Source organism: Aaosphaeria arxii (assembly GCF_010015735.1).
Source record: "Aaosphaeria arxii CBS 175.79 unplaced genomic scaffold BU24scaffold_19, whole genome shotgun sequence".
NCBI lineage: Eukaryota > Fungi > Ascomycota > Dothideomycetes > Pleosporales > Aaosphaeria > Aaosphaeria arxii.
The window spans coordinates 84,847-102,322 of record NW_022983492.1 but is presented as its reverse complement, the minus strand read 5'-3'; the positions used below and the strand labels follow the sequence as shown (position 1 = coordinate 102,322).

Sequence of the window (17,476 nt, the reverse complement as noted above, 5' to 3'; positions counted from 1 at the left end):
ACTCTGTGGCATTCCTGTTGTTCATAATGGAACGAGGCTGGGATCAGCTGTATATCTTGCTTCGGATACGCATATGCACGTACTATGGACCGGCGAGTACCAGGGTCGCTGCATTCGTATCCGCTTTGAAAGTGATAGCGGTAGATCAGTTCCTGTTGCTGAAATATACCGATCATATATGTCTGAAGAAGGCAAACGATATTTCGAGACGAATGCGGGTATTTATGACAAGACCCAAGGCACCCACATTGAACACCAAACTCGCTCAATTACTCTTCACGCTGACCTCGGCTTTGCCAAAATATTCGTTACATTGCCCTTATTGCAGCACAGCTCTTCTTTTCCCTAAGCAAGGCTAAAGACCATGGTTGTACTGGAGCGCGCAACCAAAGTGACAGCAATATAGTTTTAGTTGCCGACACCACACATAGATGATTAAATATTATACCCCATTCGTTATACATCTATCGATTCTTTTTTTGAAAGCTGGTTCGCTTTACAATGATAGTTGAATAGATCACCTCTCCTCGGAAACTCATTGCTCCGAGTCCATCCGAAATAACATAGCGCTTGATCACTCAGTACAGTCTTACTATGGTCGGATGACTTCTGGCAATGTACTTTTCTATTGGGGTTGTCGCAAGATCCAGACCAGTCCATGGCTGACAGGCCTACCATCTAAGTGGACTCTTACGCTTCCTACTCGTAGCTAGTTCTCTTACTTCAGTTTGTTTTTGCCCTACCCGCTTTTTACGACGCACAATACCATTCTCAGCCTTGCACGAAAGCTCACATAAGGACGAAAGGAACATCTCCAATCCTACCTTCCTTCTTCAACAGCATCCCTAGTGTCATCCGATTCGCGCAATTCCTGGGAGCACGGCGCCACGCCTCGCCAGCGCACTATACACCTGCAAACGACAGCCATCCCTGCCAAAACATACATATAATACCTGCAGCCAGGCTGAAAGACCGTGCGTGCGTGCACTGCAATATGTCGTATGCCTATTCGTACATACAAGAAGAACTAATGAGCAAGTACCCCGCAGTAAAAAATCACACAACATGATCCGAACCAAGTAGGCTGGGCGAGGGTGTGTGAACATGTGCTACGCCGTAGTCATACTTACCCGGGCTGGCCGGCTAGACGGGCGGGCGCAAGCGTAAGCGGGTGGGCAGGCACAGAGCTACCCGGCATGGTCCCTCAACTTGCAGGAGCGCGTAATGTTTGATTGTAGGTGGTAGATATTGTTGAGCCTTCCGCGGCACAGCGGACAGCGAATGCCAAATGCGGGCAGTATCTATGTCCATCAAGAAAAGAAAAGCACAAGGCACACTCTGACATGGTGTTGACCAAAGGCTGGAACAGATGCGGTGCCTGCTCAATAGAAGGCTGTGCTGATGCGGTGACTTACAATGCCCACCAGATGCCGCTCTCGTGGGCGCACAATTAGGCGTCATCAGAAATGTGTTGGGAGACGTAGAAACGCGAAAAAGCACAATACATACCCACAGAAGTCGTGCCTAAGACCACAAGGCTGAAGCCTTGCGCTGTTGTCCTGTTGGCCGAGTACCTCGTACTAGCGTCGCATTCGACCTCCAATGCATACTTACGCTCACGGCCTCATGCACGTGCTCGAAAGATGACGAATACAATACATGCCTCTGCGCTCCAGGCGTGTGAGATCTCTATGGTACATACACTCCCGTGTCCGTGGCCCCAAACACGACAGAGAGCAGGTGGCAGCCACTGGGTAGATCATGGCTTTGGCCAAGGATGTTATGGCACGCTGATGAAGCCACGCTCGGGGCGTCACATCATTTGTATGGATTCAACGAATATGCCACGATTTTCTTCTAAGAAATTAAGGCGTTCCATGGCGCGGAGGATGCAGCCCGAGCAAGTGCGGCCATTGCCATCACGCAGCCGTCGTGGGGTGGGATAGACAAGATAACGCATTGGTTGTGCGTGGTAGACAGTCGATGATGCGGTGTCGTTTGGTTGCACATGAGGATACACAAGAAGAATCACGTAGCACAATCGATGTTTCAACAAAACTCGTGATTTTCTAGTGGAGTTTCCCACGACGTGTCGTGTAATAATTGCTTGCGCGGTGTCTAGGAGAATAGACGGCAGTCAACAGTGGTTTGATGCGCGGGAGACCAAGTGAGAGATGGGCAAGGCTGAAAAATGTAAACCAGCATTCTCGATTAGGAAGTCAGCTCAGCTACGTGAGCTAATTTGGCTCTTTTGCTAGGTCTAATTTTTCATATAAGTACTCCGTACAGACGAAATTACTTCTTAGAATAGGTGGCTAGTTAATTGCAGGATAAACAGTTACTGAACTTGCGCTACACGCAGGTTGGCTACGAGGATAGACTTGTACTATAAGAGTGGCCGTTCGTAAAAGAGCGTCGTGAATGTGGGTATATGTCGCGTCCGTGTGAATAATATCAGACATAAAATAGAATATTGTCGCAGTAACCCCACCAAACATGCGTAGAAGGATCAAAAATATTTCTGTACTATACCCCAGGATTCCACCCCATATCATAAAACACAGACTGAAAAGACATAGTTATCTGCACAGAAAGGGCTGCCGAAGCTACGCTAGCATGATTGTCGCAAAGTGCTTACGGGTGGTGTGACGATTAATTCGAAAGAGGCCTTCTTGGCCCGTCATCTTTTTCTTTCTCCCAAGCTTCTCTTTCTTGTGGTGTCGGACCAGAAATTCCAGTGCTATCGCTCTGTACCGTAGAGTCGCTCAATCCTCTTGTATGTGACGGTCGACGTTCCAAACCTGGTTCTGGTGAGATTCCTGGGGAACCGTCTCGATCACGAAGAGCGCGTCTGTGGGCCAGTGGAACGGGAGATACCCCGGGGGACGTATCTCGCGTAGTTGTTACACTCGGGTCCACTGGATCCTGTTGATCCTTTGATCCAGCAAGAACCCCATCGATGTTGTTCTGGAGAGTGCTGTCGCTTTGACCCCGATTATGTGTGGGGAGTGCAGGGATGATAGGACTCGATGTTGGGCTGGCCATTTCATCAAAGTGCTGACCATCAACCATGAATTTTCCATCATCTCCTGGTAGCTCGGCAATCATCCCAACTCCTGGTGTACCAGGCGTGTTGTTTCCCGAAGATTCTCGAGTCGCCCCTCGTCGCCTAACCTTGTTACCCACGATGAAGTAGTCTGCTCGTTCGCTTCCTGGTGTTCCAGCCGCACTATCTGGAGGTGGAGGACTGTACAGTTCAGCAGGAGGGCTCTCCATTTCAGTAATCGCCGGAAACGGAACATGATCCTTATTGTGTGGGTCATAGTATGTAGGTACAAAAGAGGGCCTAGGAGAGTTGGGGGGCTCCGAATCAAGCTCGGAAACACGACGTGCCTTTACTTGGTCTCCCGCTTGAGTAGTGTCGAAGTCGGATGTCTTTTCGAGTGTCTCCTCGGATGGCTTTTGCGCGCGCCGCCTCCTCCACCAAAGGAACACACCGACGGCAATGAGGCCTAAGGCAGCCAGTATTCCGACCACTATACCGGCGATAGCACCAGGTGCAAGACCGTTGTTCTTAGGACTTGGCGCCGGAACGGAAGTATTAGTGTATGAGGTCGAAAGAATCGTGACTATGGTTGACGAAGGTGCGGGATCGGGCCACGCAGCAGGGGCCACTGTGAAAGTTGCTCTTTCATAGTCAACTATGAGGTATGCTTCCTGCAGAAATGTTCTCCCCAAGACATTTTTGCCATCAATAGATCTCTTGAGAGGAAAATACCGCGTAGAGTTTTCGAAAAGAGGTTCGCTTGCATTCATAACAAATGCTGCGTATGGTAAGGCAATTTTCGCTGATCGGTCGCTGTTGTCCTTCGATTGGCCAATTTGGAATGTCACAGTCGCATTCTGATTTAGGTTATACCTGTGGGCACTGTCGCTGATCTTATAAAATTTTTCATCCTCGTCATAATCGAGCTGGAACTCTTCCTCAAACCTATCGCAAATTTCTTCGGGCAAGGTGAGATATGGGAGTGTTGAATCAATCGCCGCATTGAACGTCAAAGTGTCTGCGGTGAAGGAGCTGCTTCGCACTTGTACGTCGGGATCGGGTCGGTATATGATAGACTGAACTCCTACGAGTAATATGGATCCCGCGCTCGGAGTGAAGCTAATATTCGCTGTTTGGTCAATGAATCTGGCTCGATCATAACCTCCGAGAACTAGATGTCCCGGAACACCCCTGTCGTTGTGTTCTAAACATGTCAGTATCTTTCATACAAAATGTTTGTGGGGCGCACGATATGAGTCATGAAAGGAATACACATACTGTAGGATGCGCCTGCGGAGTATCCGTATGCAGTACCAAGTCCACCACTATTCATCAAGAGAGTGCGTAGGAAGGAGACTGAAGAAACTCCCCCTTGCTTCACTGCGTCTATGCCCAAACCGAATGATCCCATGAAGAAATCTCTCGAGTTAAATTGAACCACCCAAACGTCTCCTATCATCGGACTATCCGGTGAGCTTGGACCCAATCCGACTGTGCCGAATCCATATGTGCCATTGGGATTTCCAGTATTGTTGAATTGGCTGCCAGTCCACCAAGATGGAAGAGGAAGTTCGGATTGTCCTTTTTCATTCCACGTCGCTGGATCGGGGACAAATCCAAGGGGCTGTTTAGATTTGAAAGGTTCTACGCCACGAGCCGCGGCGCAGTCTGTATTGCACCATGACTGCTGGGACGGTAGCAACGTGAGCGATGAGTATGTGAATGGCAGTACTCTGAAGTTATGACCACCATTAAGATCCTCCTGAGTTGCACCAACGTTCAACGTGAAGGAGGACCATTTGCCATCATTACCATCCCACTTCCCACTCGAAGGCCAAACTATAGGTTTTGGTAGCGGTATGGGCTGTGTCTCCTCAGCGCGTTTGGAATACATGTTAAATGGGCATGACTGGGGAAGGAAGTGTAAAAGAACAATACGGATTCGCGATGAACAACACCGTGGGCGTACTTGACAAGGAACAAAGTCGAGCAGAAGATAGGATCAAACGAAAGGGTAGGCGGAGACCACCAGGAGCTGAGTTGAGATAGACGGCCTCCGCGGACCACGCAACCTGTGGTAGTGCAGGATCTGGGGTTACCGGTAGATTGTAGCTAAGCTACCAGGACGTCCTCCAAGGAGTGGCGCGCTAAATAAGGTGTACAGAGAAAGAAAGAAAAAGAAGGCCGTGCGCGGTATTCAAGATGGTTTCTTTTGATCATGCTCAATTCTACCTGTATGCCACGGTGGGGCGTGGCTTTTCACAGGGCATTATCGCATTATGAACATGTCAGCCGGTAACCTCAGTGGCAATAGCCGTCTGGATGTCTCCATCCTTAGCTTACAGAGCCCACATAGGGCCTAGAGGACGGTCTTGGGTGGTGCTTGCTGGGCGATGTTCTGCTATGCAGCGTCGCACAAAGGTTGCTTGAGATGGGACAGCCATTGGGGGGTTAATTTGAGCACATATTGGACAGGGATGAGTACGCGATCGATAGGTGAGATGGCGCCCGATGGTGAAGGGTTGCATGGAGGGGCTGGCAGGTCGCATGCAGCTTGACTGCGAGAATGTATGATTCACCGCTTGAGATACAAAGGTCGGAGTGAGACTCGATGGTAAGATACTGGTCAGCGTAGTGCACCGAGAGGCAATAGTATTAGAGGTACTCCATACGCTCATCAAGCAGTGAACCGGGCTGGACCGGTGGGTAAACCGCATGTCAGGGAATTCCAATTATTCATTATTGAGTTCTTTCAAAGAGAATGCATTGATACCGGGCTCGCCTTGCTCCCCTCACCCCAGAAGGCATCAATACAAAGTAGATGGAGAACAATAAGAGATACTCCGTGCACAACGTTTGTCCGATGTAGGTACAGAGTGTAAACTAACTCAGATTGGGGAAGAGGTCCGAGCGGTAAGAACAGCCAATGAACGCCACTCAGATTGGGTCCACTTGGCGCCGGACCGTTGGAGCGGGACAAGCTAGGGACACGTCAATAGTGAATGTATTGTATGTACAGTATTCGGAGTGTCCATGTGCAGTACTCTGCTCCACCATACTATACTCTACCCTACTCTCTCATACATCTACTGTATGTACGCTGTCCTTACCACATGCTGTGGATTCTATATACTCCCCTGCTTCGTTACTATACGAACACGAACTACTCCGGACTCATCGCCGGTTCCCGTTTCCGTACCCCCCACTCGACCATTCGATCCCACTCCATCACGTGTAGTTCTTGATTTTGCCCTCCATGCCTAGTCATTCCATTTCTCTCTTCAATGACCCGCTTTAATACCTGTGCGACTGATTATACGTAACAACATGGTTCCCCCACCTTTGTTGATCCCGTCCGGCTAGCTGCAAATGTATTGCCGCCGCACGATGTACCTTGCGTGTTCGTCTGCTGGGAAGATAGAAGATACAGTTCGTTTGGCACGGCCCGCTATTGCTGTCGTGTCGGTACGGAGTACTGTTGCTGCTACCCCAATCATTGACATTGTCGTTAGCTACCTACCTATGTCAGAGTGGTGGGTAGTACTCGTACAGTCTTTGGATCTCCCACCTCTTTAGCTCCTAATGCCTACTGAGTTGTACAGTCCCCGGTCCCTGTACCTGTACTAACGTGTGCCTGCCCGCCTTTATCCTCGTCCACCGGTCACCTTCCTCTATTCTCGCCACGGCATTTCGCTAGCCTTATCTGGCCATCATGACTTGCACCATAAGCAATTGCCATGCAGAGATGCTCTTGTATGGATCCTCTGAGCTAGGCTCATAAGCACACCACCATCATCAAAGGCCCTGATGCCGAGTCTATGCTCCACTGGCTATGGTGGCTTCCTCACACTGACCGAATGCTACGCTGGATGCTGCACTCGATTGAGAGCCTTCCTTGGAACCTGTCTTGGTCTGATTCTCGCACGAACTAATAGAGTAATATTCAGTGGCTGGTCTTCCATATCACTTCTGCCGGAGGCATGCATTGTTTGAATCTGGCCTAGTGAAGCTATGATCTTCACTTACCATTCGCTGCCATCTAGACCCGCCGAGTCCTGGTACACATTGGTCTAAGCAACATGGGCTCCCCCATTCCCTACCTCAACTTGCATCGCTATCCGCCCGGGCCATCTGCTATGTATTGATATATCTCATCCAGACAATAGTGATCATCGTCCTGATCTGGATTGAGCCAAGCCTGGGCCAGCTTAATGTTTTTGTTCTTCCATGTAGGCCACGAGCTAGCTTGCGATAATCTTTATAGTCACGCTTTCTGCCTCCGTTCAGCCTTTTGTTCATCGCCGCCTCCCGTGTGAGTTTTCCAGCCCGTATCTTCTGTGTGGTAAGTTTCCAATCTCTGTTCTGCTGCTCTCTAATTGTTTTGTCCCGATCCCCCGTCCCATACTGTTGGCTACATGTTGGCCACTCGTGTGTCCCAAATCCCCCAATGGCCAATGCTGCATGCTACCTGTGTTGCTATGTGCTACCTATGTACCATTGTTGTGGTATGCCTTGCGTATGCTCATTCAATCAGAACGGGAGCAATCGCCCGATAAAGCTGCATAGGGCCTCCTAACCATCTTGTTTCCTTATTTCCCCGATGCATCGCATCACATGTATCTAATCATCACCACTTGCAGTTTCACATCGCCTGGCACTCGTTCAGCAGGTGACTTCTTTCGTTACTACCAGAATGCGGACCTTTTGGCCTCTTCTAGCAATTGTTAGTTTGGTTGCTGCGCAGGAGTCGCTCCAAGCTCAAGATTATGCTACCACGACATCGCCTTCTGGTGGATATGGGAATCCATTGCCGCCACCCCCGTCGTCAAGTAGATATCCTGTGAGTTCATCGTCTAGAAGGTCTTCAACCGCACCCTCTAGCACGAGGCGATCTTCTTCTTCTAGAAGCTCTCAGAGATCGTCAACCAGCTCGTCTGAATACCCTGTCTACCCACCACCAAGTTCATCGCGCCCCCCTGCGACTTCATCATCAAGATCATCGCGGTCCTCTGTTAGTTCATCACCGTCTTCCGGATACCCTACACAGCCTTCCTCGGGAACATGTAGAGCAGAGACTATCACTTCAACGAAGGAGGTCCTGACGACGACTACCACGACGAAAGAGGTTCCTGTGCTGACTACGACTACTTCAACTACAACGACAACGATACCGACTACTGTAACGACGACTTCCACAACCATTAGTTACAACACTACTACTGTCTTTGAACCAACGACATATACTACGACCCAGTTGAACACGACAACAACAACAACTACATGCACAACTACTACTACGGAAACCAACAATATTACAGTGACTGTTACCATTACTAATGTGAGCATCCAACCATCTGTGTACACATCAGTAGAGTCAAGATTCAGCATCAGCACCTTCTTGACGACATCGCTCACATACATTACGTCTTGGTTGACTGTGACCATCACTGAAGCGGGGACAACGTACATAAGTTATGTCCCAACTACAATTCCTGTTACTGTCACTGCCACTACTACAGAGCAGTATACGACAGTTGAAACAAGCGTTCAAAGTGTTCCGTACACTGTCACATCTATTCACACTACTCCCGTGACATCTACCTACACATTCGTATCTTTTTTTACCAGTTGGATAACTACCTATATCACAACTGCTGGAGAGACGGTTACGAGCTATATTCCCACTGTCATTCCTACTACAATCACAGATACGATTACCCAAACTGAGATTGTCCCTACGCCAGGACCGACTCAGACGTCCTTCATTACGGAAACAATCATTTCGACCAGTATCAGCACCATCGTCACGACAGTGACTCTCGAGCCTGAGGTTGTGACAACGACACTGACTCTCTCTGGAACTACCGAGACTGTGACCACGACGCTACCAGCAAGCACAGTGACAACAACGATTCTCTCCACATTGACATTCACCGAGACCCAACTTGTTCCGACAACAGTAGAGAGAACCGTGACACCGAGTTCCACGCCCGTTTCAACGCCATCATCCTCATCCTCATCCTCATCTGCGACGATTTCGTGCTCTAGTGATTGCCAAATCACTGTCACGGCTACGCGATTAGAGTATCCTGGTACAGTGATTGTATCCACTGTGAGATATCCTATCACTAGCGTCGATGTATATCTTGACGAACAAGGTCAAACGACGAGCTCATCGACGCAAATCAGAGCCGTACCAAGTGCCACGCAGACAATTACCTGGGAACACTCTGATGTGACATTGACGTATCCAACTGTCTATGCGCAGTATGCCGAATTCAGCCATATTACTGTAGAGCCTGTCGGGACAGTTTGTTCTACCGAGATCTCCAGCTTGACATTGCCATCTCCAACAGAATACTCGTCGCTAATTCTGCCCACGAGTGAGATTCCGGATCCTGCATACGTCGCACCAACAGTGGTGAGCTATCTAAACGGTCTTCCGACCATTAGAGAACAGCTAGGAAAACCTATTGGATCTGGAGCCTGCGATCCACTTATTACAACTGCAAATCCTCGCGATACATCATCCCTTGGAGAGACTGTCTCTGTCACAACAGTACCGGAGGTGGAGATCACCACGACGAGTACCCACACTGCACAGAGTGCCGTCCGTCCCTCTAGCAGTGCGCCAACTCCTTCGGCCTCTGCCAGTGCTCAATCCTCAACGGAGTCCCAACCACCTCCTCCACCATCTAGCACGCCTGTGCCTGAACCATCGGAAACTCCTGGACCTCCAGATGTTTCCAGTAGTGTAGCTTCTGAGCCTGAGCCCACACCCAGTGAGTCGGCGCCTTCCGAGTCTATCCCCAGTATGTCCGGTACCACGAACCCTGTTTCAATTACCATTCCCTCTGTTACTGCTTCTCGATCCCCCAGTGCAGCCCCAGTTCCGTCGTCTTCTTTTGCAAGTAGCGCGGCTGACTCCTCCGAAGCCACCAGTCCCGTTTCGTCTTCCTCGCCTCCGGAGCCATCTACAGCAGAATCAAGTCTTGAACTGCCCCCACAAAGCACTTTGGCCTCGGTTCCACCGGCTTCTGAAGATACATCCATAACCCAGGATATTCCTACCTCGACAGTGTTCCAGGGAACCACGACTACAGTTTCTTCGCCAGCGAGCGAATCTGGGCCACTAGAAGTCTCCACTAATGCTGCCGTTCCTCGTGGTGTCGCAAAGATTGGCAGAATCGAAGGATTGATAATTGGGGCCGCTGGCCTGGGCCTAGGGTGGGTGTAAGATCCCAGCATTCTATCTAAATGAATAGATGCTGATTGTGTATCTAATTTCAACATCACTATCCTTAATGTTTTTTTACGAGACTACGCGCAATGAAGATAATGGGCAAGGCAGTGGATCTTTCGTCAGACAGACCGAGGTATAATGGTCAGGCAGGTAGTTTCAGGCATATCATATGTGCAGCTGGATAGAACACGTTGCGCACGGAAGAAGGAACAATGGATGACTTGGTTTACTATGGAATTACTTCCTTATCTTTTGGGAAAATGCGCTCTTATTGTAGGACGGAAACCGATTCATTGGTTATATTTGAAACTGTAAGCCATTGGAAAACGTCGCAAAATGGCATCTATGGATCTATGGATCATGCATGATCCTCTATGCTATTCTCAGAGCGTTGCCTTTTCCCATCAATGAATTTTCAGCCTTGGCCCACTTTGAGGCTCTCGGAATTACCAACGCCGCCTTGTACATCTCACAGACGGGCTGAATCTGCAACAACATGTGAGTGAAGAGGGCTAGCTCCTTGATAGGCGTTCCATTTCTTTTGTGCTCTTGTCCGCAGGCTGACACAAGAGATGAACAACGTTCCTCCGAAGTACCCGATGCGGTTAGGATAAGTGTCCATTCTCGATCCTGAGTGGGCCTGTGGAACTAGGCGTCTTACACCGCCACCACTGTCTCTCAACTTCTCATCGACAAACTCCCAGAGTATCTAATCGTAAAGTTCCCTCCGTCACCAGCATCTTCACAATTCTCGATTACGATCTCGATCTCGATCCCACTCTCACATCGGCCCTTCTCCTCTCGTTGCTTCTGCCACTCGTATTTTCGCCTTGCATTGCTATTCGGTTTCCCATAGCAGATCATCGCTTACCTCGTACTTTTATGTCGTCATTCTTGAAATTGTCGGCCGAGTTGAAGTTGGCCATCATTGAGTTACTCGTGCCGGAACGAAGTGCACATCAGCCTTCTTGCTCAACACAACCGCGACGGCTGAAAACTAGTCTTGACAAGAATCCGCTCCGTACGCAATGGAGCGTTGAGAACGTCAACTGGGAATTAGGATTCGCGGATGAAGATCCATCGTGCGACCTACGACACCTCTCGTGTGTTAATCGAGAGTTACGGGAACTGTCTGCGCCGCTCTTGTTCAGAAATATCACTCTTCGCTGCAACGAGCGATCTGGTGCGTCCGTGAGAGCCGTTGCGGAAGGTGATCTCGCAAAACACGTGCGAGTCCTACATTACGAACCGGAAATAGAGCACCTGATTCCATCTGAAACATCGGAAGGCCATGATTGGATCCGGCACCCAGTCGCCGCGAATGCCGACCATTTTCCTGAGTGCGTCAAGAGCATACTGGAGAATCTTCGCAAATTCCCCGAGCTCGAGATTTTGACGGTCGAATTTATTCTCAGTGACGAGGCATTTCAACTTGAGCCTGGTCTAATGCATCTTTTCACTGCTGGCTTTGAGCCAGAGACAATCGAAGAGAGGGACAAAGCCGAGCAGACAGAAGCCTGGCGAGCCGTCATGAAAAAATCATACAACGCCATTTCGAAAAATGCACCCGGCCAAGTGAAAGCACTCGAGTTGCGCAATGTGATTCCACAGCAAGTATCCTCCTGGCTGCAATCAGATTGGCACAAGTTTCTTGGAGGCGTCCAATCATTTGCGATCACTCTGCGTGGCGGTGCAAACTCGATCGGGCAACAATTGGGAACGTGCCCCGAGTACCCAAAATTGACGCGCGACTTGGATATCTACTTCTTTGACCATCTTGCCAACGTCATTAATTTCAAATTCGCGGCGACTTTGGACGGGCCGGTTGGTTGTGAAGGCACAGACAACCACACCAAATTCCCAATTCGGCCGGACCATTTTCCACAGTTGCAAAGTCTCCATTTGGCCTATGTATTCATCGATAAACAACTTCTTGAAGCTATCATCGGCCACAACGAGACTCTACAAATGATTCGCTTGGACGATTGCTGTGCACTCGACACGTCGTGGTGTAGCGAGGAGTATCGAAATCCGAATGACCTGTCGTGGGCGGAGCTTTTCAAAGGTCTCCAAAAAACATCAATGAAGAAATTGCGCAAGTTCATAGTAGATTTGCCCACCATGCCTAAGCTAATGCATGGATGGGACAAGACAATGGAGAAACTGCATAAGGGGAACCCTGGTAAGATCATTTTCGTCTATTGCCAATTTGGGGATAAGTACGCAGACTTCTGGATAGATGAAGATCATTCGGATGAGCGCGCCGATCAGGGGGAAGATGATGATGCATGGCACGAACTGCAGAGGTCAGGAGAGCCCAGTTCCGGTGAAGAATCGGGATCGATATATCTCCTGGGGTGGAATCCAGAAGTTGAATGAGGATAGAAGAATGGCACTCCCTCACATCATCTAGAGTAGCTACCAAATCTGAAAGTAAAACATGGCATTTGACTCAACTCCGACCTGTAATGAATTCCGCAACGTAGCCATTGTTGAACCCTACATCGATTCCCATCAGTGATCCCTCACAAATGACCCAGAATAGCTACCAAAATGCCATCTAGTGATGATCCAAGTTGAGAGCTTATCTTTCAAGACATCGAAACGTGGTTAATGTACCCATCAGTTCGAGCGTCAGCTATCGTGTGCCGGTATGGAGGCTTATAGTGTGCGAGACAGGTGAAAGTGGAGTCTCTTTCGTGACAGATCTCAGGGGTGTGGAGTACTTCACCGGAGATCAGCTGTATACGAGGCCTCTGGGACATTGCCACAATCCTGTGTACTTGGCTGCTGCGTTCAGCCCTATCAAAGCAGTGTTGTTCTGTTGCAGTGTCCTCAGTATGGTGGGTCCCGAGTACAGTTGTTCTATCAAGTTGCCTCATAGCCGGTTGACCTTTGCCCTGCCACTACTACACGTCTATGGAGATAGATGTGTCCATTCGAGATATGCCAGTCTTCTCAAACATGTCTATTGTACGTGGCTTGGAGAAAGGTATAAAGATGGTTGATATCTTGCGTTGAGATCATTTTCATCCAATCCAAACAACTCCCAATTCACCAACCCACCAACCCTCATCCTAATCTCGTCAAATCCAGCCGGCTGTGTTACACGACCTTTTTCTACCTTTTTTATATTATCCTTCATTCTGTTGTTCTGTCAAAATCCAGCAGTATGAAGCATAGTACCGCACTCATTTACCTTTGCGCCTCTCTTGGCATGGTGCATGGTGCCGTGGTTCCTTATAGCGAGGGATCTGTCGATCCGTTAGATTTCGAGCAAGAGGCTTCCGCACTGGCTGTCAGAGATGAAAAGGATGGTAAATGGCCAATGTGGGATGCCAAAAGGAAGGGAAAGCAGACAAAAAGAGACGGCGGAGAGATGAAGAATCACGAGATCAACAAGGAAGATTACAATAAGCTCAAGGGAAAACACCCGGAGGGCCACAGATTGAATCCCAAAATTGCAAAGTACAACTGCAAAGGTGATGGAGTTACTTCGGTTTGCGAGGCTGATTGTATTGGAATTCTTTGCTTCAACGTGCCATGGAAGATCCGATGGGTGGGAGATGGGCCAGATTCCAGAGACCAGTCAGGTGCATTGAAGGGATTTTTGAAGGGCACCATGGAAAATCAGCTCAGGCATGGATTCTTCGTCACTGATCAGGTGAAGGCAAAACTAGGAGACAGTCTGGAAGAAACCTGCCACGCAAGCAGCGACCAGGGAGGGAAGTCGGAAGTCATGATGCTTGTCAAGGGTGATGATAATAAGCGTAAGTTAACCCAGATGGCGTATTTTCTTACCATACGTGGTCTAACGGATTACGCAGAACACGGAACACAGGCGATTCAAGCTGCAATGAAGAAGGGGAAAGTCGACAAGGGCGACTGGGTCATCAGACTTTTCGAACAGCTCGAAGCTAATCAGGCGCCTACTTGTGATGCCTTGATGGACGTATGGGAGAAAAAGTCAACGTGGTTGCAAGCATACAACAAAGCTTGCACTGGCGCTATTTGGGACGATCCACTCCACCCTATCAACAACGCTTATATGCCTATCAACGAAGCCGACAGGGTCAAGGCAGTTAAGGGTAAGGGCAAAGAGCAAGAGATCAAGTTTTACTACCATCGCATGGGTCCTCTTGATGAGTGGGTAGAGCATGGCTGGAGGGTCGATTCGGAGCATGGCAGAGATGAGAATCCACATCCAGAAATTGTGTATCAACAGGGTGAACACAAGATCTATGTTATTGGGGAGGGAAATGACGAACCTCCAACATCGAAGCCAAAGACCGATGAAAAGAAATAGAGGAAAGAGTGAGGAGGAATGTACTCGGTTGATTGGTTCAGTGATTCGGGTACCGTACATTGGAAAATTTATAAACCATAGATAGACTTATAGACCATAGATAAACATAGACCTTAGAAAAGATTAGACAATAGATAATAGAATATTCGCCCTACATATCTATTCTCATTCACGGCGATCATTTCTTACTCCATCGCTCTTCGGAGGAAACGTAACGGCGATTGTCAAAATTCAGAAGCTTGGAAAACCGAATGCGAACTGAAAACAAAATATGAGAGTTGAACTCAGTCTCGGCCATTTAGTGACGTTCATAAGTTGAGCCACTTTTGGTTTGATCTTGAAAAATCTACAGGTTCAGTTGATACGATGCCACACGGTGCTAGCAATATTTGCAACGTGCGCATCATGCCGTTTGTGCGCTAGAGTTAAGACAGTAATGTTTCGGTTGCTGGCGATTCATAACGTGAGTTACATTCAAACGCAAGGAGAGCGCGTGCGCTGGACTTGGTGTTGAGCAATGACCTCTTGGCTGGGAAGACATCGTTTGGTAGGAAGTGTATACAATCTTTCCACATATTGCACTCGGTGTTCGGGCTCTTTCGAATATACATTCTGTTTCCGGACTATCGTTCGCGGAGAGGCGGAGCAAGTCAATGTGTTCAATCTTGTGCTGGAACCACCCAATTCGTGGACATTTACGGCTATGTTCGCAGTTTAGCGGTTTTGTGGGGTAACTATATGATGCACCCCGGATTTCAAAGCTTTGACAATCGTACGCGGGACAGACAGAGGCAAAATGAGGAGAATTCAAGGCTATAAAAGGCCCTAGAGAAACAGGTTCAGAATATCATGAGATTCTTAATAAGAATCTCTATCTCTGCATCTTTTGAACTTGTTTGATTTCCGCGAGACGCTTCGGTCACAATGAGGTCTCCTTGCCTGTTGCCAACTGTGATGAGCCTTATCACCTTATCATCCGTTTTTCCAACCCATGCGACAAGACCCATGGAGAACTTGGGTCGGGGTGTCGTAGCAGTCCGAAAAAGTAGCAGTGAGGTCCTTGTATCTTGGCGTCTCCTCGGTCTCGATAATCCCAAGATCGGATTCAATGTCTATCGCGCCACAGAGAACGGAAATCCCTTGAAACTCAATTCAAATATTCTGGCAAAAGGAACAAACTTCATCGACTCTGAGGCGGACTTGGGTAAGGATAATCATTATCACGTCCGCCCCGTCAACGATGGAAATGAAGGCCCAGCAAGCGGGACGTTCACACTCGATTCAGACCATATGATTGAACCGATTCATCGCGTCCCTATCAAGGAAACTGGCAACATTAAATACGTCTGGGTAGGGGATCTTGATGGCGATGGTGAATACGACTACATTGTAGACCGGCACAACACTGTCCAAAGCATCGAGGCCTATACCTCCAACGGCACATTCCTATGGGAAGTCAATCTCGGCCCTAACAGCGAGAATCAAAACAACATTGAGCCTGGAGCAACTGCAATTAGCATCGGACATTGGGATGGCGTAACTTCATACGACCTTGATGGCGATGGCAAAGCAGAGATTGCTCTTCGAATTGCCAACGGAGTCACGTTTGGCGACGGAACCAGGTTCGAACACGCCAACAATGACGAACAATTCATCGCTGTACTCGATGGGTTTACTGGTAAACTGAAGGCGAAGTCCCCAATACCGACCGATTACATCGCAAACGGTCCTTTGGCTGCTCGTTTGATGGTTGGTTATCTTGATGGCAAAACTCCGCACCTTGTCGCTTGGATGAAAAATCGCCAACCCAACAAGGGCGACTTTAATCGCATGATGGCCGCTTGGACATTTGATGGGAAAGAGCTTACAAGAAAGTGGGTCAAGAAGGGCGACGACTTCCAAGGGAGACCGGATGGACACAATTCACGCGTGATCGACGTTGATGAAGACGGGTTTGATGAAGTTTGTGAAATTGGCTTTTGTCTCAATGGACGTGATGGAAGCATGAAATATGGAATGCCCAGCATTGTTGTTCATGGAGACCGCTGGCACATCGCGAAAATGGATCCCGACCGCAAAGGCCTCCAAGGGTACGGAATACAGCAGAATAATGAGAATCTACTTGAAGACTACTACTACGATGCTACAACGGGAAAGCTACTGTGGGAACATTATGGAACTGAAGTTGGAGATGTCGGAAGAGGCATGGTGGGAGATATTGATCCAAATCAGCCTGGAATGGAAGTCTGGGCATTTTCTGGATTGTACAACGCTAAGAGTAACAAAAAAGTTTCCGATGAGGCACCATGGCCCCAGCTCGGCCTATGGTGGGATGGCGACGTGACTATGGAGCTGTACAATGATGGCAAGGTACGTGTACCTGATTATCCAGCTTGATGAAGACGCTAATGGGGAGAAACATTTAGATTGAGAAATGGAACCCTTCCACTCAATCAGTCGAACGCCTTATTACTGTTTCAAAATTTGGGGCGGTCAATCCTGGTGGCCGTCAGCCTGGTTTCGTTGCTGACATCTTCGGCGACTGGCGTGAGGAGGTCATACTAAAGAATGAAAAGAACTCTGAGCTACTCATCTTCACAACCGACCAACCCAGCGACATCCGGTTATATACGCTTGCGCACAATCCTGCGTATCGAAATGATATGACGGTCAAAGGATATCTTCAGTCTCATCATGTCGATTACTTCCTCGGTCACAACATGGCGACTCCCCCCAAACCGGATATTTCCTATGTCAAACGGTGAATAAGTAATCGCCATGCTGCAGCACGTGTTCTTCAGTCTGTAGATGTTATCCCTTTGGATGAAACGCGTAAAATTAAGGAATGTCTTTTGACATGCTCCAGCAGCGCTTCACAGGA

General features: G+C 48.7%; 5 protein-coding genes across 5 annotated transcripts; 4 read left to right on the top strand and 1 right to left on the bottom strand.

Annotated features, from left to right (window-relative positions):
- Positions 1-2,193: 2,193 nt before the first annotated feature.
- Positions 2,194-5,334, bottom strand: BU24DRAFT_429418 (acid protease). The gene is made up of 2 exons (XM_033529728.1): positions 4,325-5,334; positions 2,194-4,250 (listed from the first exon to the last, which is right to left on the bottom strand). Exons 1-2 carry the CDS (start codon positions 4,938-4,940, stop codon positions 2,653-2,655), a joined length of 2,214 nt encoding a protein of 737 aa, XP_033376747.1. The 5' UTR covers positions 4,941-5,334; the 3' UTR covers positions 2,194-2,652.
- Positions 5,335-7,739: 2,405 nt separating this feature from the next.
- Positions 7,740-10,283, top strand: BU24DRAFT_415949 (uncharacterized protein; the record flags this gene model as incomplete). The annotated part of the gene is made up of 1 exon (XM_033526336.1): positions 7,740-10,283. One exon carries the CDS (start codon positions 7,740-7,742, stop codon positions 10,281-10,283), a length of 2,544 nt encoding a protein of 847 aa, XP_033376746.1.
- A 1,524-nt stretch (positions 10,284-11,807) lies between these two features.
- Positions 11,808-12,263, top strand: BU24DRAFT_327237 (uncharacterized protein; the record flags this gene model as incomplete). Its single annotated transcript, XM_033522996.1, has 1 exon — positions 11,808-12,263. A coding segment is annotated over one exon (456 nt), but the record flags the coding sequence as incomplete, so codon positions are not given.
- Positions 12,264-13,332: 1,069 nt separating this feature from the next.
- On the top strand, positions 13,333-14,719 carry BU24DRAFT_429415 (uncharacterized protein). Its single transcript, XM_033529727.1, has 2 exons — positions 13,333-14,059; positions 14,117-14,719. The coding sequence occupies exons 1-2, from the start codon at positions 13,462-13,464 to the stop codon at positions 14,593-14,595; spliced, it is 1,077 nt and encodes a 358-aa protein (XP_033376744.1). The 5' UTR covers positions 13,333-13,461; the 3' UTR covers positions 14,596-14,719.
- An 875-nt stretch (positions 14,720-15,594) lies between these two features.
- Positions 15,595-17,429, top strand: BU24DRAFT_381987 (polysaccharide lyase family 11 protein). Its single transcript, XM_033524754.1, has 2 exons — positions 15,595-16,965; positions 17,022-17,429. Exons 1-2 carry the CDS (start codon positions 15,601-15,603, stop codon positions 17,358-17,360), a joined length of 1,704 nt encoding a protein of 567 aa, XP_033376743.1. The 5' UTR covers positions 15,595-15,600; the 3' UTR covers positions 17,361-17,429.
- The last annotated feature ends 47 nt before the right edge of the window (positions 17,430-17,476 follow it).